This window comes from Pezoporus flaviventris, unplaced genomic scaffold, assembly GCF_033815535.1.
Source record: "Pezoporus flaviventris isolate CSIRO_AGI_PZ_B2104156 unplaced genomic scaffold, CSIRO_AGI_Pfla_v1 ptg000025l, whole genome shotgun sequence".
Lineage (NCBI taxonomy): Eukaryota > Metazoa > Chordata > Aves > Psittaciformes > Psittacidae > Pezoporus > Pezoporus flaviventris.
Genome location: NW_026892573.1, coordinates 9446101 through 9471100, shown reverse-complemented (window position 1 = coordinate 9471100; position 25000 = coordinate 9446101). Strand labels below are relative to the sequence as shown.

Sequence of the window (25000 nt, the reverse complement as noted above, 5' to 3'; positions counted from 1 at the left end):
AATCCCCCACCTCAAACCTTGGCCACGGACTTGTGTCAGATCTATGCAGATGCAGACAGCAGAGGTGGAGGGAGCTCTGCCAGGGATAGGGTAGGAAGGAGAAAGATGTTCCCACATAACACAGCCTCTCCACTCCAAAACCATAATGCTCCATGGAGCTCTGCAGTCCCATTGCTTCTCCAGGTACTGCCATCCTGGCAGAGCTCTGCTATAAACTACAGCCCACAAAACCACTGTGAAGATGACAGCCCACAGAAGTCAACTTGCCATGCAACTCTCAAAGGCTGCACAATGACCAAGCAGGGACTTGAGCACAGGAGAGTGACCAAAGGTGGCTGTGTCTTTGGGCCACATCCAGACAACCAGCTCAACCACCAAGGGAGCCAAGTGGCCTCACTCACCAGCAGAAAGTTTGGCTCATCCCCTCCTTGTCCCCAAGCACCAGTGGAGTCTTCAGACACCCTCATCCCCTCCCCACATGAGCACTTACCCCCCAGGAACTGGATGCCTCCTGCCACCCTGCCCACGGTCCTGGAGATGAGCTCGGACACACAGCAGCCCATGAGTGCTGTGAGGGCCACCAAGAGGAGCAGCCCACAGCCCAGGCCCGTCACCACCGTGCAGATCCTCCACTCGGCACTCGGGATGGCCTGGAAGGAGGCATAGCGGCCGCACTGCTCCACCATCACGGTTGTCTGGCGGCTCTCATCCCGCACTGGGTAGGAACACCTCCGGAAAGTGCCGAATGAAACCGATTTCTCCAGCTGAGACCCCAGGAGCCAGTAGGGCATGAAGAAACCCACGCAGGAGGCAGCGGCACAGAGGAAGGAGAGGAAGGCCCAGACAACACCGGCACAGGTGAGGCTGGAGGCCATCTCTGTATTTCCTCCAAGACCCCTCGTGATGGGGAGACAGAAAAGCAGCTGTGTGTTTTAGAGCTGTTTATGGATAATCCGAAGTCTCTCAGCCTTGACAAATCCTCACGCTGGGAGAAGCTCGGATCCTTACAGCCAGGGGGATGTTTCCTCCCATCATGAAGTCAAAGGTCCCTATAATTAAATAACATAAAAAAAAAAGGAGAAAAATGCAAGTTCAGTAATACATTAGAGAAAAAAATTGTTTACCTGCCAGAGTGCTTTTCCTTCCCACACGACTTTTCATTAAGACATTTCATTTACTGCCCCATCCTTGCAGGCAGCGGCTAGTATTGATGTCAGTGATACCAGCTGCTGGGTCGGTGGGACAGTGGTGGGAAGCAGCCCGGCTTGCACAGGCTGCTGTGTGCATCCAGGAATGCTCTGCAGCCACCTTCAGGGGCTCCCTGTGTACTTGCCTACTCACTGTTCACTGTACATCTTGATCCTTTTCATACGGATAAAGAAAAAAGGCGAGGTCTCATTTATCCTTAGCTATCAGGCCTTCCTCTTGCGATGCCTGGGGAACGTGCTTCCCATTATACCTGTCCCCACAGCTTCAGTGCAAAACTGCTTGCAGTGCCTAAGGCTTTTCAAGATCAGACCTTTGTGGCTGAGGTAAACCTCATCAACACACCCGCAAGCAAAGTCTTATGAGGTGACATTTTTCCAGCATTCCCTTACGTTGCTTGCATCTTAAGTGCAAAAAGGAGCCTTTTATCACTTGATGTCCAGAAGTGCCAGGAGCCCAAACTGGTAGATGAAGACACCACTACATCTTTCGGATTCGCCCACACACACCCTCAAACAGCACATGATTAGAACAGAAGGGTCTCTCAAAATAGTCCTGTTCACACTCAGCCCAGCTCCTTTGCTTCTTTGCCTCTTCCTGCCCAAATCCAGGAGCCTTAACCTCTCTGCTTCCTCCTCAGACAACTCCCAGCCTCTAAGCTCAGTACCAGTGTGACTAAGTGTGTTTGACTGCCACAGAAACCCACGTGCTACTTCCCAGAGGTTGGGGGTGTTTTTCTTGTTAAATCCACGCTGGATCATTACTCCAACTGTATTTGTAAATTTATGATCATTTCTCACAGTTGCTGCCAAATTAATTCCGATAGCTATTTATACAGGGGCTTTTTCTTCTAAGCGTGATTAGACACCAATCAGTGAATTCAATTCATGTACAGGCAATAAAAACAATAGTACTTCAGCACAAGGAGGGAATGTAGAGAAGGAGTCTGTAAGTGAAATTAAGCATGTGCACCACACAAAAGTTTTGTTTACTTTTAAAAACTAAGAAAGACAATTCTCTTCTATAATGTTAAAAAAGGCCTATGCTGCTACTCAAGAAGTATACACCTATTTACAGAAATGCCTTTCAACCTGCAAAACACCAAAACCCTGGGGACAGAAACTTGAGAGAGGGGCATAGGGTGCTTCCATCCTTCCAGAGACACCTTCTTGAGAAGAATCTGCCTGTGTCTTGGCGTGGGACCACATGTCTAAGGCAAAGTGGGTCACGGCACTTGGGGAAGATCATTCCCTAAATCAGGGGAGGAGGTACGGCTGGAAATAAGGCACAACATGAAGGCTCCAGGGGTAGGACTGCGCAACCCGCTGAGTGCGGCGGGGCAGCAGCTCTGCCTCCCGGAGGCTGCCAACCCGCAGCCGGGCGTTTTGCGGGAAGGTGGGCTCTACCCTCCGGTCCCGAAACCCCGCTCCCGGCCCTCCAGGGGTAGGAGGGGGCGGCGGAGATATCCGGCTCCCCCTGAGGGAAGGCGGCGGCCACGAACCAAAACTCGCTGGGGTGATGCGAGGGGAAGGCTGCGGGGCGCCCGGGCGTCGTGCCCGCGGCACCGGGAGAGTGCGAAGGGGAGCGGAAGTGCAGGAGATGAGGGGGCAGGGGATGCGGGGGGGCGCCGGGGGGGGGGGGGCAGGGAAGAAACTGGGGGAACTGGGGGTTCGGGAGGAGCAGGCTGGGAGGGGAAGGGGGTCCGGGAGAGAAAGAGAGATGCGGGCGGGGAAGGGCTGGGAAGCAGAGGTGCCGGGAGGGCAGGGGGCCAGGGGGGCCAGGAGGACGTAGAGCCGGGAAGACAGAGGGGCCGGGAAGGGAAAGCGGTCCGGGTGGCAGGGAGATCCGGGAAGAACGGGGGCCCGGGAGGGGTACGATGCGGGAAGGCAAGGGGATAAGAGGACTGGGGATACGGGAGGAAAAGGGAGTCTGGAGGGTCCGGTGGAACAGACAAGGGATGCGGGGAAGAAGGATCCGGGAGGGGCAGGGGGTCAAGGACTGCAGAAGATGTGGCCGCGCAGGGTGGTCACGGGTCGGGAAGGAAAGGAGGTTCTGCGGGATCAGGGAACCGGAGTCATGTAGGAGATGCAGAGCGCAGGGAGTGCTGCAGGTCAGGACTCCGTGACAGGAAGAGGGTTCAGGGGTCCGGGAGGAGCAGGGGTCCGGGAGGAGCAGGAGAGGTTCGGTGACAGGAGTGCCGCACGGGCCCGGGAAGGTGCCGGGGTGGCGAAGGGCTACTTACTGACACGCCGTGCGCGAGGTTTGCCCGTCGCGGCTGCCAGGAGCACATGGGCGCGGAGCCGGGGCGTGGGGCCGGCGGGTGGCGGCTGCCCCAAGCGACTCTCCCGGCGCGAAGGCGAGGCGGGCGGGACGGAGACCCTCGCCGGCCCGGCCCGTCTTCCCCTCCCCTCCTCCGCACGTTCCTCTCTCCCTCCTTTTGATTCCTCTGGAGGCAATGCACTCCGCCGCCTCTCCTCCCCCTTTCCCCACCGCCGCCTCCCCGGGCGGGACCTGCCGCGGACGGCGCTGTTGAGGGGCCGCGGACGGGGCCGGGGACGAGCCGCCGGGCGACAGAAGCAGCGGACAGACCACGGCGAAGAATGGGGTTCTCCTGAGCCCTCCCGGGGCCGGGTGAAGGTCACTGCTCCGAGGGGTCAGAGCGGGGTGGGGGTCCCTGCTTCCCGAGCCCGGCCGGGGCTGGGGCGGTGGGTCTCGGGGGCCGGAGCGGTGGGTCACGGCTCTCCGAGCCCGGCAGGGGCTGGGCTGTGGGTCTCGGTTCTCGGGGGCCGGAGCGGTGGGTCACGGCTCTCCGAGCCGGGCCGGGGCCGCTCGGTCTGGGGGCGGCGGGAAGCACTGCGGCGGCGCCGGGCTCCTCTCCGCCCGCCGCAGTTCGGCGGCTGCCTGCGGGGTGTGGGGAACGGTGGAGCCGCTGCCGGAGCAGAGGGCAGAAGAGGAAAAAGCCGGCAGGGCAGGAGTGTTAGAAGGCAAGAGGAAGGCTGCAGCCCTTACATGGGAAAATACGGGCTAATCTCCTGATGGGGGTGGGCGTGTGTGTGTCTGTCTGTCTGTCTGCATTCGAGCTGCTGATCCAGCATTTTGATAGCAACAGTTCGGGAGCCTGGTAGACTACAGCGGGAGTGAATGTGACCACACCACCCAGCAGCTCATCCCGGCTGGGTTAATGCGAGCGGAGAGACAGCAGCTCCAGTCCTTTCCCAGAGTGTCTTCAGTGGGAAAGTTTTGGGGAGGGGTTGCCTTCTGGGGGCGAGGAGGGATGGTGCACATAGAGCCTCTGGGAGAAAGGGAGATTTCCTATTCGGCTTTTTCTTCTCCGCCCTGCAGCTTGAATAAATTCCTTCACAGAGAAGACATTTTTATGCTAGGTTTAAATTGTGTCAGCACCAGACATGCAAAATATCTTTTGTAATGTTTCTTCTTCAGTGCTGGAACATGGTACGTGATTTAAGTACTGATCATTAATATTATTAATGCTAAATGGAAATGAGGTTTATTGCACTCAGCCTGTTTTTACACCATTTAATAGTAACAACAGTCATGTTCAGAATTAAATTACTTAACCACTTTATTGGTTTGGGGTTTTTTTTATAAGACTTTCAATTTTCCCCCATAATGCAAAGTCTTAAAATCAGAACACTACTGAAAATGAATATTTTCTCAAGGGATAAAAAATGGATTGGAATGTATCTAGCAAGATCGAGTTTTCCATACCGACATATCAAGCGTATTCTTTAAGGAAAAGTGCTTCAAATCAAAGGATTAGGTTAAATATAGGCTGAGTGCTAGAATATGTGCAATAATGTGTTTCACAAGGAAGACAATGAAGGCATACTCCCAAAACAGCCATGCTACCCTGGCTACCTCTAGGCTATATCCTCATGGTATACACCTGTATTAGTGAGTAATGTGGATTAGTCTGATCCGATCGGTTGGTGTTGAGGACCTGAATATGTTCACACTTTTCCACAGGGTCTTATTTTTCAGATTTACTCCAACCTGGGTCTATGGACTGAGGGCCCCATGAGCACTCACAACACGTCAGATGCAGTCCTGGAGCTTGAATTCTGCCTCAGTGCCCTCTGCACCCACTTTGTGTACTCACCACTGCTCAGTGAACCACAGCCTGGTGAGGCTGATCTGGAGATTTACTTCAAAAGCGTGCCCTTGATCCACACCAAAACATGAATGTGGATGTGCCCACGGCGTGACGGGCAGAAAGAGAGCTGGTGTGACTTTCCCAAGGCTGAGAGCTGGAGCCTGCTCCACAGCATACCATTCTAGCACCCTCCCCTCAAATCAGCTTTCTGCCTGGTGCCAAGCCTCCACCTCTGAGAGCACATTGGCTCTCAGGTCTCTTCTTTGGCAGGGAGCTGTGCAGTGTTCCATGAGTATAGACACTCTTCATTTACTGCTTGCATGCCTTCACCTAGCTCAGTCAGGTGTTTTACCTCCTGCTATTCATTGTACCAGGGCCTGAAATAGCAGGGATACTAAGCTCCCTGTGTCACTTGAGCTGTGCTATTGGTGTAAAGAAGGAGAAAAATCAAGTACTGTTATTAACCCCACAATTATTTAAAGACCCAGTCTGACATTCTTTCCTTGGCCAGGGGCCTTGCTTATAATGGAATTTTGATAAATGTGTCTAAATTAGGCATGTGTTGGGATTAGACATGAGTAGAAATTGCTTGGCATTAAAATTGTGGAAAAACTTTGTTTCACACATGTGAACAGTGTCTTGGTTAAAACTGGCTTTATAAACCTAGGGAGAAGCAAACCAGTATGCATTTCTTTATGCAATTTATACCTTCCATGGTATACACCAAGGTCCCCAAGTCAGTGTTTGCTTGGCTAATGGCATCTCTACAGCAGTTCATTTACTTCCCTTATATGGCCTTTACATTCATGCCCTGAGCTGCTGCCATCCTGCATTCCCTCACAGAAACTGTACGCTGAATTCTACATCTCTCCTGAAGCATCTTATCTTGCCAACTGTCTCTGAATGCCCCCACAAGCTGGCTGCATAACTTCAGCACTTGTAGGGCAATAAGCATTATTTCACCATCCATTTTCTGTCAGAGGAGTTTTGTTTTGATTAGAAACAAACACATTGTGTGGATAAATTAACATCCAAATTCTCATTCCATTTTTTTTCCTAAGGTTTACAACACAGCACGCTTCAACTGTATCTGCATTTGCTCCCCTTTCAGAGAACATTGTTCTTAGAAGTATTTCTGCTGGGAAAGTTAGCAGAAATATTTCAATCACATCTAGCCTGTCTGAAAGAAAACGGGAGTTATCACGTAGTGCTTCAGGATCCACAGTCCCTTTTGTAACCACGAAAGCAGATAGACCTCCTCAGAGCAGAGCGATAAAAGTCACAGTCCCCAAGGTCTTCTCTATACTGAAATAGCAGCTGGTTTAAAAACTGGTTTTAGTGTTTTGAAATTTAAGAGAATATGCTTCAGAGTTGGTCACGGGAACCTGAGTCCCAGATTCCCCACTGCTGGAGCCTCTGGAAGTCAGAGTGGATCAAACACCCATGAATACACTGTCAGAAAACTACCCTGGTAGGGATACGGGGAAATATGCCTATAGATTTTACCATTTTTCTTCTCCCTAACCCATTGACTAAGCTGCTGTTACAGCTGGGGCCCTACAGACTTGATGGAGCTCATCAGAGCAGCAGAATAAAGGCAGAAAATCCTGTCACTGGACCTAACTCAATCCTCACATCACAGGGAACAATACACATCACAGGCTCGGCCACAGACTCTTCCATCACAGCATATCCTGTAAGACAATCCACTGTCTATAAAATGCCATAGGGAAATATGTATGTTCCCAAACTATGAGGAAAATGAAGCAGTTACCAAACCTCCATCTTATTCTTCAGTCTTTGACAATAAAAAGAAACAAGACGTTTTTATCTTGCAGGCCACCACCTGGTTTTCTCTTGTGTGGTCTGCAGGAGAGTGATCATGCAGACATGGTTCCGAGCATCTTACAAAACTGGATCTTCAGGTCATGTCTGTACTTGATTTCAAATGAAAAAGAAAGGTGTAGGCACAACAATAGACTTGAGGCTACATACTGGGAGCAGCAGAAAGTCAACCCAATTATTCAAATACAGTCACTAAAAACCAAACAGACAAGTATTGCTAGGAAAATCATCTGATAATTAATATATTTGCCTGAAATACGTCCAATCCCAGCAGCTGGGAAAAAACAAAATCAACTAAATAGGCAGAAAAAGAGAACTGCAAGTCTAACACCTGCAAATTTCTCTGAGGAAGGTAAGAAAACAAATTCAAGTCAGCACATCCATGTAGTGTCTTTTCCATGTCAAACACATTGCATGTTTTCTACTGTGGAAGGAAATAGACTCCCAAGAACTGGGGCTGACATCAAAACCTGAATCCTGACCTAAAAACTTAGCTCTGAACAAAAAATCCTCTCTCCACTTCCATTCCAAAAATGCATTATGATTAGTGCTTATTTTTGTGGTGACAATTTTTATAAATCATCTTACTGACAGTATATGAACAGAACACATTTCTGGAGGACAGTTGTCTTACTGGATATAACGCTGTTGTTAACATCAGTCTGTTAACCAACACACATGCACATACAAACAACTTGTCAGTGTAACATAAGAAAAAGGAAACATCCTTTATTATTTGCCATAAACCCTCCTTATGTTGTTTCAGCTTTAGAAAATTATTACTTATCTATTATATAAAAGCCACCAGGTGATCTGCATTTTACAAGGCTCTAAAATAGTAGCTACAGCAAATCAAGCTACTGATTGTTTCTTTGTGCCCTTCTGCTGACAAGCCTGGTGGCTCTGGGAGAGGCCAGAGAGGTTTATTCTGCACCAGCCTCACAGCTGAAGGAAGGAATGCCTGCTCTGCTCTCGCAGACACTGCCAAGGTGACAGCTCTGGGATGACGGGTCCCAGACTCATCCTCCTTCAACAGGGAATTGGCTTAGTCCTGCACAAACTCAGGAAAAACGCAGATGATTTCAATCCTAAATTTCCACTGTCCCCAAGTGGACTTTGAAAAATAAGGAATGTCTGGATGATGAATGAGTAATTTCCTGGTAAGAAACTGACAGCATGTTTTCTCTGCATATAGAACCAATACAAATAATTTAATTGTGGCATCTTATTTACCGGGGGAACATCTGTCTGTTTTCCCTTGACACTATTAAATAAAGATGTGGGGAATGTGCTGCAAGCAGGTATTGCCACAGTGTTTTCTTGCATTTCACGGCATGTGTGTTCACAGAAAAAAGATTTTTTAAGGACGCATGCAACCAGAAGAAGATTTTCCTGTTTAATTTAAAGCCTCAGTTAGGGATCAGCTTTAAGCTGAGAGTCACATTTTAAAACCAGGGCCAGAAGCAGGCTGCTCCTCAAGTTAGCCCCATAGGGTGCCCAAGTGCAGTAGAGGCTGTAGTGGCGCTTGGTGCTGCTGAAGTGGCACTCGCTGGGTGTCCAGGACAGGGAGGGCATGGAGAAGTGGTGGAAAAGGGGACAGGCCAGCCTGCAAGCACAGGTAGGCTTCACACCTCCTGGGCTCTGTGGAAATAGCAGGGGATTTGGTCTTTCTTCCTGCTGAAGCATTTGGTGCGGGCTGCAGACAAAGACGTGCGCATGAAAAGTGGGGGCAGAGAGCAGAGCTTGTTTCTGTTTTACACAAAGTTTGAATGATTTCTAATAGCCCTGTGCCATTATCTTGAGTTTCCTGAGGTGCCTTTGCACAACCTGCAACAGTGGCTTTAGTGTCACAGTTTGCATAAACCATGTGTATCTGAGATGGGGATAGAAGGCAGGGCCATGTTCCTCCCCCCAGCCTTTTGCCACAGAACTGGAGCTGAGCTGCTTCGCCCCTTGAGCTCTAGCAATCATTTGCATCTAGGTCACTATATTAGATCACATTCCCAAGGATGACGCTAATGATTTCTGGGGTTTTTAGAAAGGGAAGATGAAAATCCTTTTGTTGGGGACAAAGGCCAATTTGTTCTACAAGTGGAAGCTCATTTACTCCCCATCATACCTCTGAGGTTTGTACAGCTCTCAGGTGGTTCCATGCAGGGTGAACCCCTGTCATCTCCCACAGATTCATTCACAGGAAAATTGGAATGCCATCTCTTGTCAGCTGAAATGCAAACAGTGCCCACTTTGCCATGTATCAATGTCCAAAACATGTTCTCAGTGGGGGAAGAGCTAAGCTCATTTTTTAAAGCTTTCTAAAAGACTTGTCAATAGAAAATCCAGTATATATAGTATTCATATACCTACATGGCTATGCATTTTTGTATTATAAAAGTATACCTCCATATATTACAGATATTGCACAGGGAGTACCTGAGACCCAGACTGGGTTGTAGAGCCCAGGCTACCTGTGCCTGGGGAGCAACAGGTTCCTATTCAGCCACAGTGGGTCAAATCATGTTCTGGCCATGCCTTGTGCTCACAGGGAGGCTGCAGTGAGCTGAAGAGAGGTGTATCTTGGACTGTGTGTCTGTGTTAAATCTTTTGCTTTGACTCATGTTATCCTTCAAATTAGAAGTTGTTCTTCCTATGTCATTCAAATGCATAGTTTCTTGTTTCCACCAAAAGCTGCATGCTCTGGGAAGAGCTCTTCACTGCATGTAGAAGGGTTCTCTCTGTATTATGTAGTAGCAAAATAACCTAGTCATAGATTGTGCTTCTGCAATATAACTACATATTTCAATATTTCCTGCTGAAATAGCTAATTAGCAAGGTCGTTACAGTTGCCACTTATAAGGGGGAAGATAGTAATTCCATTAATATGCTCACAGGAACTTCATTTATATTACCTCTTAACCTTTATAAGGATATTATCATTTCAATAATTAATTGCTTTTTGCCATTTAATTTGCAGTTTACCATTTTCAAGGGAAATTACCCATTAAACCAAGGACTATTTTTTTTTAAACAAAAATTCCTTCACTCAAATATACACCATAAGCTGTCCTTAGAGTAGGTAGGCTGTGAATTTGCCCAGGGAGGTTGTGAATGCTCCATCCCTGGTGGTGTTCAAGGCCAGGTTGGACAGATCCTTGGGTGGCATGGTTTAGTGTGAGGTGTCCCTGCCCATGGCAGGGGGGTTGGAACTAGATGATCCTAAGGTCCTTTCCAACCTTAACTGTTCTATGATTCTATATTTGCTAAGCCACTTTCACATTTAAGAAGAAAGGACTCTGTGGTAGCTCTGCATATTGAAGAACTGCCTATTGCTGAGCTCTTTAACCATGTAAAGGAAAATGAGGCAGAATGTGGCAGAGGCAGTGGTGAAGAGGACAAATTCAGGAAGTCATTGCATCCTTCCTATCTGATGCAGTGAGAGTTGTCTTTCCTCTTTCTTTGCAACCATCTTATTTCTTCTAATGTACACTGCAATACCCATCCATGAATGGGCATCCTTGGGGCGGATGGTCAAAGAGTCTGGGGCTCAAGTGATCTTCTCCTCACTCCTTCCATCCTCCACTGATGATGTGGGAAGGAATGGGAAGATTCAGTTCATAAACAATTGGCTTTGAGACTGGTGCTACAGGCAGGGCTTTGGATTCTTTGATAACGGCTGGTTTTATAGGGCACCAGTCTGGACAATGACAAGTGGGAAAGGTTTATCTCACAGAGGCAAAAGGATGCTGGGGCACGAATTAGCAGGGCTCATTTGGAGAGCTTTAAACTAGATTCGAAGGGGGATGGGGTTGTAGCTGGGCTTGCCCCAGTAGGGCAGCACTCCAGAATTGATGAAGACTGGGAGGCCTCCTATAATCCTAGGCTGAAATCGGTGTGCTCAGCTCGCTCCCTGGAATGTCTGTACACCGATGTGCGCAGCATGGGAAATAAGCAGGAGGAGTTGGAAACCTGTGTTAAGTCAGGAGACAATGATCTGGTGGCAATTACAGAGACGTGGTGGGACAGCTCACATGACTGGAATATAGTCATGGAGGGCTATGTCCTTTCCAGGAAAGACAGGCCAGCCAGGCGGGGTGGTGGGGTTGCTCTTTATGTGCGGGAGCAACTACAATGCACCGAGTTCTGTCCAGGGACAGATGACGAGCTAGTTGAGAGTCTGTGGGTGAGAATTAAGGGGCAGCCTGGCAGGGGGGATACTGTCGTAGGTGTCTGTTACAGACCACCAGATCAGGGTGAGGAAGTTGACGAGGCCTTCTGCAGGCAGCTGAGAGTGGCCTCACAGTCACAAGCCGTGGTCGTCGTGGGGGATTTTAACTTCCCTGATGTTTGCTGGAAGGACCACTCAGCAACCCAGCCACAGTCCAGGAGGTTCCTCCAGTGTATGGATGATAACTTCCTCCTGCAAATGGTGGATGAGCCAACCAGGAGAGGAGCACTGCTGGATCTCATCCTCACTAACAAGGAGGGTCTGGTTGAAGCAGTAAGGGTTGAGGGCTGCCTTGGTTGCAGCAACCACGAGATGGTGGAATTCAGGATCTTGTGTGGCAGGACTAGTAGAATACCAAGTAGAATTGCAACCCTGGACTTTAGCAGGGCAAACTTTGGCCTTTTCAAGCAATTGCTAGGGGAAATCCCATGGGCAAGGCTGCTTGAAGGTAAAGGGGCCCAAGATAGTTGGTTGACATTCAAGGATTGCTTTTTCCGAGCTCAAGATCGGAGCATCTCGACACGTAGGAAGTCAAGGAAGAGGGCCAGGAGACCTGTGTGGCTAAATAGGGAATTGCTGGGTATGCTCAAGTGGAAGAGGAGAGTTTACAGGTCATGGAAGGAGGGGCTGGCCACTTGGGAGGAATATAAGGCTGCTGCTAGAGGATGTAGGAAGGCACCTAGGAGGACTAAGGCCTCCTTAGAATTAAACCTGGCGAGAAGGGTCAAGGACAGCAAAAAGAGCTTTTTCAAATACATGGCAGACAAAACTAACACCAGAGGCAATGTAGGCCCAGTGATGAACGGGATGGGTGCCCTGGTGACAGAAGATACAGAGATGGCAGAGTTACTGAATGCCTTCTTTGTCTCTGTCTACTCTGCTGCGGGCAGTCCTGAAGAGCCCTGTACCCCTGAGACCTTAGATGAAGTCAGTCAATGGAGCGGTTTGCCTTAGTCGATGAGGAATGGGTTAGAGACCAGTTGAGCAATCTGGACATCCATAAATCCATGGGTCCAGATGGGATGCACCCGCGGGTGCTGAGGGAACTGGCGGAAGTCATTGCTAGACCACTCTCCATCATCTTTACCAAGTCTTGGGAAACGGGAGAGGTGCCTGAGGACTGGAGGAAAGCAAATGTCACTCCAGTCTTCAAAAAGGGCAAGAAGGAGGACCCGGGTAACTATAGACCGGTCAGCCTCACCTCGGTCCCTGGGAAAGTGATGGAACATCTTATCCTTGGTGCCATCTTAAGGCATATCAAGGATAAGAGGGTTATGAGGGGCAGTCAACATGGCTTCACCAAGGGGAAATCATGTTTGACCAATCTCATAGCCTTTTATGAGGAAATAACACGGTGGATGGATGATGGCAGAGCGGTGGATGTGGTCTACCTTGACTTCAGCAAAGCATTTGACACGGTCTCCCACAGCATCCTCACGGCTAAATTGAGGAAGTGTGGACTGGATGATCAGGTAGTGAGGTGGACTGTGAACTGGCTGAAGGAGAGAAGCCAGAGAGTTGTAGTCTATGGGGCGGAGTCTAGTTGGAGGCCTGTAACCAGTGGAGTGCCTCAAGGGTCAGTACTGGGACCGGTATTATTTAATATATTCATCAATGATTTAGATGAGGGAATTGAGTGTACTATCAGCAAGTTTGCTGATGACACTAAGCTGGGAGGAGTGGCTGACACGCCAGAAGGCTGTGCTGCCATCCAGCGAGACCTGGACAGGCTGGAGAGTTGGGCAGGGAATAACTTGATGAAATATAACAAGGGAAAGTGTAGAGTCCTGCATCTGGGCAGGAACAACCCCAGGTTCCAGTATAGGTTGGGAAACGACCTGTTAGAGAGCAGTGTAGGGGAGAGGGACCTGGGGGTCCTAGTGGACGACAGGATGACCATGAGCCAACACTGTGCCCTTGTGGCTAAGAAGGCCAATGGCATCCTGGGGTGTATTAGAAGGGGGGTGGTTAGTAGGTCGAGAGAGGTCCTCCTTCCCCTCTACTCTGCCCTGGTGAGACCGCATCTGGAATATTGTGTCCAGTTCTGGGCCCCTCAGTTCAAGAAGGACAGGGAGCTGCTGGAGAGAGTCCAGCGCAGGGCAACGAAGATGATTAAGGGAGTGCAGCATCTCCCTTATGAGGAAAGACTGAGGGAGCTGGGTCTCTATAGTTTAGAGAAGAGGAGACCGAGGGGTGACCTTATTAGTGTACATAAATATATAAAGGGGGAGTGTCACGAGGATGGAGCCAGGCTCTACTCAGTGGCAAACAATGATAGGACAAGAGGTAATGGGTACAAACTGGAACACAAGAGGTTCCACTTAAACTTGAGAAGAAACTTCTTCTCAGTGAGGGTGACGGAACACTGGAACAGGCTGCCCAGGGAGGTTGTGGAGTCTCCTTCCCTGGAGACATTCAAAACCCACCAGGACACATTCCTGTGTAACATTATCTAGGTGTTCCTGCTCCGGCAGGGGGATTGGACTAGATGATCTTTCGAGGTCCCTTCCAATCTCTAGCATACTGTGATACTGTGATACTGTGAATCCTTCTGTTAACTTCAGTGACTGAAAAAAGAAAGGAACTTTGGTTCAACCATGTAAAACACAGAAACTCTGGCCATGAATCACCAAGAGCTTAAGCACATCTTCAGGCCTTTGCCCAACACTTTGGAGAATGGAGCTCAATAAACATATTCCTGCTCACACACAAGTCTCTCATAAAACAGCTATTCATTTCCATGAATCAGACACAATCTGATATCCCTGTGGTGGTATGCTGGCATAATATCTCCACTACTGATAATAGAAATTGTGTCCAAATCCCATCATGCTAAAAGAAAATTGGATTAATATTGGTATCTGAGAAAGTGAGTAATGCATCCCAAGTAGACGTATCTCTGGCAGAGTGGAACATAAATCTCTGAGAGACGGATTTAGAATCATAGAATCACAGAATCGTTAGGGTTGGAAAGGACCTTAAGATCATCTAGTTCCAACCCCCCTGCCGTGGGCAGGGACACCTTACGCTAAATCATATCACCCAAGGCCTCGTCCAACCTGGCCTTGAACACTGCCAGGGATGGAGCATTCACAGCCTCCCTGGGCAACCCATTCCAGCGCCTCACCACCCTAACAGGAAAGAATTTCCTTCTTATATCCAACCTAAACTTCCCCTGTTTAAGTTTTAACCCATTACCCCTTGTCCTGTCACTACAGTCCCTAATGAAGAGTCCCTCTACAGCATCCCTATAGGCCCCCTTCAGATACTGGAAGGCTGCTATGAGGTCTCCACACAGCCTTCTCTTCTCCAGGCTGAACAGCCCCAACTTTCTCAGCCTGTCTTCATACGGGAGGTGCTCCAGTCCCCTGATCATCCTCGTGGCCCTCCTCTGGACTGGTTCCAACAGTTCCATGTCCTTTTTATGTTGAGTTCACCAGAACTGCACACAATACTCCAGGTGAGGTCTCACAAGAGCAGAGTAAAGGGGCAGGATCACCTCCGTTGACCTGCTGGTCACGCTCCTTTTGATGCAGCCCAGGATACGGTTGGCTTTCTGGGCTGCGAGTGCACACTGCCTGCTCATGTTCATTTTCTCATCAACCAACACCCCCAAGTCCTTCTCCGCAGGGCTGCTCTGAATCTCTTCTCTGCCCAACCTGTAGCTGTGCCTGGGATTGCTCTGACCCAGGTGTAGGACCTTGCACTTGGAATGGTTAAATTTCATAAGGTTGGCATCAGCCCACCTCACAAGCCTGTCAAGGTCCCTCTGGATGGCATTCCTTCCCTCCAGCGTATCAACCGAACCACACAGCTTGGCGTCATCGGCAAACTTGCTGAGGGCGCACTCAATCCCACTGTCCATGTCAGTGACGAAGATGTTAAACAAGACCGGTCCCAACACCGATCCCTGAGGGACACCACTCGTTACTGGTCTCCAGCCGGACATTGAGCCATTGACCACAGCTCTTTACGTGCGGCCATCCAGCCAGTTCTTTATCCACTGAGTGGTCCATCCATCAAATTGATGTCTCTCCAATTTAGAGACAAGGATGTCATGTGGGACAGTGTGGAACGCTTTGCACAAGTCCAGGTAGATGACATCAACTGCTCTACCCCTGTCCATCAGTTCTGTAGCCCCATCATAGAAGGCCACCACATTGATCAGGCAGGATTTCCCCTTAGTGAAGCCATGCTGGCTGTCACCAAGCACCTTGTTGTTTTTCGTGGGCCTTAGCACGCCTTCCAGGAGAATCTGATCCAAGATTTTGCCAGGCACAGAGGTGAGACTGACTGGTCTGTAATTCCCCAGGTCATCCATTTTCCCCTTCTTGAAAATGGGGGTTATATTTCCCTTTTTCCAGTCGTCAGGAACTTCACCTGACTGCCATGATTTCTCAAATATGATGGCCAGTGGCTTCGCAACTTCATTCGCCAGCTCCTTCAGGACCCGCGGATGGATTTCATCAGGTCCCATGGACTTGTGCACGTTCAGATTTTTAAGATGGTCTCGAACAGGATTCTCTCCTACAGTGGGCGCAAGTTCTTCATTCTCACAGTCCCTGCATCTGCCTTCCAAGACTTGGGTGGTGCAGTCAGAGCCTTTGGCAGTGAAGACCGAAGCGAAGAAGTCATTCAGAACCTCAGCCTTCTCCAAATCCTGTGTAGCCAGTTCTCCTGAGAGCTTCCTGAGGGGGCCTACATTCTCCCTAGTTTGTTTTTTATTTTTTGCATAAGAAGATGGAGAGATGACAAAATGAATAAAGAAAGGAGGCACAGAAGAGGAAACAGAAGTAGCAGGTATGAACTGGACAGCACCATTGATTTATGAATGAAAATCTAAAAGTTTTTCTGTTTCAGGTGCAAAAATCAAATAGCCTTGGGCAGTTCTACCTTTGCAGCTGAGAAGTCCATGGTATGTCACCCAAGAAAATATACATCTTGATGATATGTCACATGCCTACAGGTGCCAAGTGGATCATTTTACTGTGACAGACATTTAATTTATTTAATTGTAAAATAACTCCCCCTTCCCCATACGCATAAGGAGAGTCTGGGCTTAAAACAGGGTTCAAGCACAATGTTTCATTTCTGCAGCACAGAAGCTGGGACATACGCTTTGTATTATTTGCAGAGAAATCAAAAGCCACAGTCAGACCAATAAGGATGGAAAAACTTAAGTGTCTAGTTAACTACCCATCACACAGGTTTTCTATGAAACCAGTTTAGAGGACCAGATAGGAATCTCAGGATGAGGCCTTCTGAAAGTGCCTTTCTTTTACTCCTCCAATAGGATGGTTAACTATGGGCTTCACCCTTGACCTTTACATGGTAGAAGACTGGTGAGATGTACCCTACCATAAGTACTTAATTTTGTCGTCAAGTCTTCAGGTATCCAAATTGAAGACAGCGAGAAGAGATTCAGACTTAGTATTCAGAACTTTCTATATCAGATGTGAGTCAGCAATCACATCATTAGTAGAGCAGCAAAATAATCTTCTTTTTGACCGGTGAAAGGGAAGTCTAGCTCCATGCCACCGTGGGCATTTCTTGCCATAAGCTTTCCACAATGAGGCACAAATATTTCTTGGAGACAGTCTGCTAATTTTTGTGAGTTAGTGCTGCAATCTGCGATCTGCAAGCTGGTTAAGGCATCTGATGCTTCTCTTTAAGGTGTTACTGTGTCAGTTTCATTAAGATTCTAGGGGTTATCACATAAAATGCTAGTATGGAACAGAAGTAGAAAGAAGCCACTGATCATCAAAATTATCATTATAATATCCTTTCAATACCTCCAGATTAGCAGTTCACTAAACATGACATTTGCTTTTTGAAAGGCATGTGCTCTGCATGAACAACGTTTTAATGTCTCATTGTTTAATGGAAGTTGACAATGATAGGTGATGTATAAACAGGCTGAAGATACTCTGAAGAGAGCTCTACCTGCATGGACAGGAAAGTCCTTGCTAATTGCATGCAAAGGAAGCTCGGGGCCTCTACTGGAGAACTTACAGTCTTTTGTAATTAATACTGTAATTGGAGGTTGCTGGAAATGCTCCTTGAGCTCCTGCCAGGGAATGAGTGCTTCAGAAAGCTGTTGACGCCATGCCGTACACCAGCTGAAACAACCTCCTCGGCTGCAGTAGATGACATAGAGCTCCTGGGTTGGCAAAACTCATCTGAGCAGTGAAATGCACAAAGCTTTTCACTTCCAATGTTATCACAGTGACATCAGTACCATTCAGCCATCTGACAGCTGCATCACCCAGGGTGGCAAGGCTGAGCTGTCCTCCCTCTACATTTTAGTGCAGGCAGCCCAACATCATGCTCCTGCCAGCTGTCCTAGAGCCACCCAGCAGGGTCTGGGACAGGCTAGGTCACCACCATGATGTCTGCTCTTGGCAGAGGTGACCAGGCTCATTCCAGCCCCACTATTTCAGATTGAAAATGGATAAATATACGCCAGAGAAGTCGAAGCTTAGAAACAAGGCTGCTTCCTGTGATCTTTGCCTTCACTTGGGAACATAATTATTGGCTTCCAGTGCACCAGCACTAGTCATGGGGATGCCAGTCATGTAATAATATCATGAAGGCAGAAATGACCACCAGAAAGGGGTGGCAGGTAATTTTAGCTAGAAACCACAGGCTTAAACACATTTCCTCTGGAGGTGAGCAGATCTTTGCAGAGCAATTATTTGCAACTCATCTGCAGTGACTGCGACCAGTGTCAGCTGTTAAGTAATAAGTTATTTTTATCCACTGCAGCTCTACAGCATCTCTGAGGGTGATGGCATCTCGCCAAGGCTTTGGAAGTGCTGCATGAGCTGACACACAAAGACAAATGGTGGAGGCAAGCCTGGAGGACATTTCTGACTCAACTTTACGGAGGAAATCAAATCCAAATATACCAGGTATCACCACACTGTTGCTGCTGAGAAGTTGTTTTGCTTCTCTCCTGATAGATGTCAGAGAGTGTGACTTCTGGCATTTTGGAAACTTTAACTTTTCCTGCTGTAGCAATAAAGTTCTATTAAATTGACCCAAACAGAACTGGTATGAACACTATGAAAACCTGCTTATGACATCCTTACATGTAAAATCAGGTTGATATTGTAAGGCTGCTATGAAAATTGCCATGATTGTCAGTATTTTTATAAGACTTGCACTAGCAACATCCCTAAGTTGCAGTTTCACAAGATGATGGCTTTTGTGGTGAAGCTGCCCCATTTTTGCCTCTCTGCCACACCACTGCTTGTCCCCTCAAGAGTTCCTTGTGCCCTCATGGTTCCAGATTCACTTTGCCTGATAAAATTGATAGCCACCATTTAAAAGGGAAGTCCTATCCCCCAGTATTGCTGGCAATATACTCTTGTCTCTCCTGTGCCAATATGAACATTTGTGCAGGATTTCCTGGGTTAGCAAGATGAGAAATCTATCATCATCTTATGCAACTACATCTCAAGGAACAACTAACAGATCCAGTACAGCAGTTATTAATGCTAATGACTGTACTTTGGATAGTGACTATGGTAAGGAAATAGGCTGGAGCTGAGAGAAGCCAGTCATACTACCCTGCTTGTGTGGCAGAAGTGTGTGTGTGGCTAGGTACGTAAAGGGCAAGATGGCAACAACAGGAGTTTAAAAGAAGCTTTGGAAAAGACAAATAGGTTTCAGAGACCAGCCAGTCAATGAATTAGAGAGAATGAAATGGAAAAGGCTACAAAAATGTACTTCATTATAGATTTTGTTACTATATACGTTGTCTTGCAAAGCAGAGTAATATTATGTTGAAATTCTGTATTAATCCTGAATGGCAGAAATATAAGTTACATTTATCATGTGTCTTCAGTGACTTGAACTATAAACACAAAGCAACATGGTGATTGGGTTCCTGGGATAACAAGAACGCCTAAGCTATGCAGGCATTTCAGTGAGAAGTAGCCATGGTTCACCACTTGCTGTGGTGGCTTAAGGCAGTGGTCTGGATTTCCATTAAGGGATCGCAATGTCACAGAACTCTGCTAAGCTTGCATCAATCATGGTCTGTGTTAAAACTTGTGCTGCTGATGTATTTACTCAAAAGGCATTTTTTCTAATGCCATAATTCCTATGATTTATTAGCTATACCTTTGGCTTCTCATGATCCATGTCATGGCCATGTCATAATCCCATAAATGGCCTTGCGCTGATTAGCTGATATGGAGGCACTGCCCATTAATTTAGGTATTCATCAGATTTTCTTCACTAGAGACTGACCTCACGTGAGATCAAGACATAGTAAAGTGTACTGTTTCTCTGCCTGATGATGAATAGTTGTAATATTTGTTCAGTTGTTTGGGTTACTTTTATTTCATTTGTAAAACAGAACATATTCCAGAGATGTTTTGCCAGCAGGATATAGGCAGTCATTGCTTGAAGAGAAAGAATAGCAGGCCTGGAAAACACCATTACCATTATATCATGTGTTAATATATTTATAGATAAATATATTTATTCTATATATATAAATATGTGTTAATATAGCATGTGTATGCTTGTGTCTGGCTTTTACTTTTTTTAATTATTATTTTTCCCCAAAATATTATTCATCATTGCTATATTGTTATTATAATCATAACAATAATCTCCTGTATTACATATCTGCATAGTAATTAGCACATGCAAACTAAGATAAGCTTTATACCTCAGCCACAGAGACACAGTGTCACTAAGGTGATGTTGTCAGTCAGCCACAAGCAGATATTAGTTCTTCACCATTTAGGCTATTTGTTTCCTTTTTTCTAGGTGATATTTGGACCCCTACTGAAGTGAGTGGCAGTGCCATCACCAAGGCTATTGACCTTGCCCAGGATGTGGCCATGTAGTTGGATAACCACTTCCTTAGAGAAGTCCTGTATCCTCTAGAGTTCTAGGGACACATATATTTGGATCAAACCCTATTAGTTTTGCTGACACAGTGCTTCCCTTGAAATCAGTGGTTGGGGGTATCTTTTAGCAGAAGATGAACAGGAAGATTTCATGGGTTTGGTATGCATTAAAGTGCATATTGTACTGCTTGTGTTATCTTTTCAGTGAGTTATAACAAACAGCCCTCCAACCAGGTGGCTGATTCAGCATCACATATATTATAGCCATTACTGCTGACTGTGAGGCATGACAATAAATCCTCAAGTGAAATAGCATGAGCTAACCAAAAATTTGAGAACTGTACATTCCTCTGGACCTTCAAGGGACACAGACAGGTTTCACTACATGACTACAGGTTGCTGTCAGGGTGACCTTTGGCCAAATCAGTCACAGAGTCATACCTTAATTTGCAGAATGGGATCAGCACTGTCTGAGCTTTAGAAAAACTGTTAGCTCAAGGAATGGGCTGATGTGGTGTGGTGGAAAGTATCTACAATATTAACCTCTCGGAAAATAAATGATCAAAAAATATAACTCTAATTGACTTGAAGACACAGAACATTTTCCTGTACTCCTGCGTATCAGCTGGATTTTCTAGCCCAACCACAGCACACAATGCTGGAAAAAGCTAATGAATAATTTGACGGCAGAGAATCAGTGAAGAATGTAAGGCAATGATGGATCTCATCTGGGTTATGTTGTGTGCAGTGGAGAGCCTGGCAAAGCTGATTTCTACTCACCTGACCATCTATACGGCCTGCAGCATAGAGAGCTATTATCGCTTTCAGAAGGCTAGCATAGCTGAGCAGCAAGCTACTGTAACCAGCTTCCTGCAGATGAGGATTTTTTCTGTAGCTGCATCCAATATTCCTAAAAGAAGAACAAAAGAAAAGCCTTGGTGTCCTCATGCAAATACTTCTTTCAGTTGTGGGAGGTTAAAAAGTGCTCCCATTATTACTTCTTCTCATGCACACATAAATGCATGCTGTTTCAGAATCCTATCAGTTCCTGATAGCCCTATGTTACGTGAGCTAGAAGCATTCTGGCTCATGAAACACATTCTTGCAAACATGCACACCGTTCAATGAGCATCTGAAAGTTCAACTGGGTGCTTAAAAAGAAAATTCATGTCCCAACTGATAGAGGAGAATATTTGTTGCTCTTTGTATATTTATAGTATAACTTGCTGGATGAGCCTCAGCAATGATCTTCACTTTTCTGACACCTGCGGTTCAGATATTCAGGTCTTGTTGACTTCGAAGTGTGCCTTCCCTCTGTCAACTCATTCAACAGGTTAGCAGCATTTGAAATGTTCAAACTACTAACAGCATCCAATTTATAGCTCAGAGGGAATCTTTCTAATAATAGGATTTTCTTGACATGCTTACATACTAATTGCTCACACTTGTGATGACTGCATACTCTTTTATCTCTTCTGACATGGAGAAGGGAGATCCTGTCTCCCAGAAGCTTAGTCAGAAGTAAAGGACATCTAAGAGGAAATAACATCAGTGTAATGGGGTGGAAGAACAGAAACTAAGGGAAACAAGTGTCTGAAAATACTTGAAAACCTGCTTGCTGAGTATCTGAGAGTAGAAACAAGTCACTGCACAGGCTGTTCAGAAAACCTGGCCTTTTATGTAGTGGATCCATGTGAGGAAGCAAACAAAAATAAAAATTAAATAGAAAAATATCCTATCACTGTCCCCATCATGCTAAGATTTTAGGAAGGCGGCTCTGATCGTATAATTTTTTCATGAGATAAATGAATCAAACTAAAAGAAAAAGAAAAGTGAATTAAAACATTCAGAAGATCAGTGCTCCATCTTGGGCAAAGGCTACTGGATCTGCTTGCAGTTCTTTTCAGGAAAAGCCTACAGAAGAACAATGTGAAGTCTCCAAACTCCTCAAGGGGTAAGCTACTGCTTGAGACTGCTTTTTGATCAACACACCATCAGACAAACGGAAAAAGACTTTAATTTGCATATGCAAGGTGCTGTTGTTTTCAGAGCTAATATCATGGAGGGACCCTTGTCTTTTTATATAAGAGCTGTGTGCTGTAGGCCTTCTATGATGGGGCCACAGAACTGATGGATAGGGGCAAAGCAGTTGACATGAACTACCTTGACTTGTGCAAAGCATTCAGCACTGTCCCGCACGATATCCTTGTATCTGAACTGGAGAGATATAATTTGATGGATGGACCACTCAGTGGATATAGAAATGGCTGGAAGGCAGCATGCAAAGAGTTGTGGTCAATGGCTCAATGTCCAGTTGGAAAACAGTAACGAGTGGTGTCCCTCAGGGATCGGGATTGGGACCGGTCTTGTTCAACATCTTCATCAGTGACATGGACAGTGGGATTGAGTGCACCCTTGGCAAGTTTGCTGATGACACCAAGCTGTGTGGCTCTGTTGATACACTGGAGGGAAGGAATGCCATCCAGAGGGACCTTGACACGCTTGTGCGGTGGGCTGATGCCAACCTCATGAAGTTAAACCATGGCAAGTGCAAGGTCCTACACCTGGGTCGGAGCAATCCCAGGCACAGCTACAGGTTGGGCAGAGAAGAAATTCAGAGCAGCCCTGCGGAGAAGGACTTGGGGGTGTTGGTTGATGAGAAATTTAACATAATCAATGGTGCTGTCCAGTTCATACCTGCTACTTCTGTTTCCTCTTCTGTGCCTCCTTTCTTTATTCATTTTGTCATCTCTCCATCTTCTTATGCAAAAAATAAAAAACAAACTAGGGAGAATGTAGGCCCCCTCAGGAAGCTCTCAGGAGAACTGGCTATACAGGATTTGGAGAAGGCTGAGGTTCTGAATGACTTCTTCGCTTCGGTCTTCACTGCCAAAGGCTCTGACTGCACCACCCAAGTCTTGGAAGGCAGATGCAGGGACTGTGAGAATGAAGACCTTGCGCCCACTGTAGGAGAGGATCCTGTTTGAGACCATCTTAAAAATCTGAACGTGCACAAGTCCATGGGACCTGATGAAATCCATCCGCGGGTCCTGAAGGAGCTGGCGAATGAAGTTGCGAAGCCACTGGCCATCATATTTGAGAAATCATGGCAGTCAGGTGAAGTTCCTGACGACTGGAAAAAGGGAAATATAACCCCCATTTTCAAGAAGGGGAAAATGGATGACCTGGGGAATTACAGACCAGTCAGTCTCACCTCTGTGCCTGGCAAAATCTTGGATCAGATTCTCCTGGAAGGCATGCTAAGGCACATGAAAAACAACAAGGTGCTTGGTGACAGCCAGCATGGCTTCACTAAGGGGAAATCCTGCCTGATCAATGTGGTGGCCTTCTATGATGGGGCTACAGAACTGATGGACAGGGGTAGAGCAGTTGATGTCATCTACCTGGACTTGTGCAAAGCGTTCCACACTGTCCCACATGACATCCTTGTCTCTAAATTGGAGAGACATCAATTTGATGGATGGACCACTCAGTGGATAAAGAACTGGCTGGATGGCCGCACGTAAAGAGCTGTGGTCAATGGCTCAATGTCCGGCTGGAGACCAGTAACGAGTGGTGTCCCTCAGGGATCGGTGTTGGGACCGGTCTTGTTTAACATCTTCGTCACTGACAAGGACAGTGGGATTGAGTGCGCCCTCAGCAAGTTTGCCGATGACGCCAAGCTGTGTGGTTCGGTTGATACGCTGGAGGGAAGGAATGCCATCCAGAGGGACCTTGACAGGCTTGTGAGGTGGGCTGATGCCAACCTTATGAAATTTAACCATTCCAAGTGCAAGGTCCTACACCTGGGTCAGAGCAATCCCAGGCACAGCTACAGGTTGGGCAGAGAAGAGATTGAGAGCAGCCCTGCGGAGAAGGACTTGGGGGTGTTGGTTGATGAGAAATTTAACATAATCCAGCAATGTGTGCTCACAGCCCAGAAAGCCAACTGTATCCTGGGCTGTATCAAAAGGAGCATGACCAGCAGGTCCAGGGAGGTGATCCTGCCCCTCTTCTCTTGTGAGTCCCCACTTGGAGTATTGTGTGCAGTTCTGGTGTCCTCAACATAAGGACATGGAGCTATTGAAGCAAGTCCAGAAGAGAGCCATGAGTATGATCAGGGGACTGGAGCACCTCCCGTATGAAGATAGGCTGAGAAAGTTGGGGCTGTTCAGCCTGGAGAAGAGAAGGCTGCATGGAGGCCTCATAGCCGCCTTCCTGTACCTGAAAGGGGCCTATAAGGATGCTGGAGAGTAAGGGGACTGTAGCGATAGGACAAGGGGTAATGGATTCAAACTTAAAACAGGGGAAGTTCAGGTTAGATATAAGGAAGAAGTTCTTTACTGTGAGCTCTTTACTAAAGAACTACAGTTCTTTACTGTTAGATATAAGGAAGAAGTTCTTTACTTAAAGGCTGTATCTTTACTTTCAGATACAGCCTTCCTGTATCTGAAAGGGGCCTATAAGGATGCTGGAGAGTAAGGGGACTGTAGCAATAGGACAAGGGGTAATGGATTCAAACTTAAAACAGGGGAAGTTCACATTAGATGTAAGGAAGAAGTTCTTTACTGTGAGGGTGGTGAGGCACTGGAATGGGTTGCCTGAAGAAATGGTAAATGCTTCATCCCTGGCAGTTTTCAAGGCCAGGTTGGACAGAACCTTTGGCAACATGGTTTAGTGTGAGATGTCCCTGCCCATGGCAGGGGGGTTGGAACTAGATGGTCTTAAGATCCTTTCCAGCTCTGA

The 25000-nt window shown here is 47.1% G+C and overlaps 1 protein-coding gene and 2 long non-coding RNA genes across 4 annotated transcripts in view; 2 read left to right on the top strand and 1 right to left on the bottom strand.

Annotated features, from left to right (window-relative positions):
* Positions 1-3557, bottom strand: part of LHFPL6 (LHFPL tetraspan subfamily member 6) — a 140076-nt gene extending 136519 nt beyond the window's left edge. For both annotated transcript variants that reach the window (XM_061457446.1, XM_061457447.1), the window contains exons 1-2: positions 3449-3557; positions 491-1049 (exon numbers count right to left, since the gene is read on the bottom strand). In XM_061457446.1, the coding sequence (XP_061313430.1) occupies positions 491-875 (385 nt within the window). In that variant the 5' untranslated portion in view covers positions 876-1049; positions 3449-3557. The remainder of the gene's footprint in view (positions 1-490; positions 1050-3448) is intronic.
* Positions 3558-3959: 402 nt separating this feature from the next.
* On the top strand, positions 3960-10185 carry LOC133271437 (uncharacterized). The gene is made up of 2 exons (XR_009744145.1): positions 3960-4659; positions 5194-10185. It is a non-coding gene; the product is annotated as an uncharacterized LOC133271437 (long non-coding RNA).
* A 5935-nt stretch (positions 10186-16120) lies between these two features.
* On the top strand, positions 16121-20441 carry LOC133271431 (uncharacterized). Its single transcript, XR_009744144.1, has 2 exons — positions 16121-18298; positions 20172-20441. It is a non-coding gene; the product is annotated as an uncharacterized LOC133271431 (long non-coding RNA).
* Positions 20442-25000: the final 4559 nt, after the last annotated feature.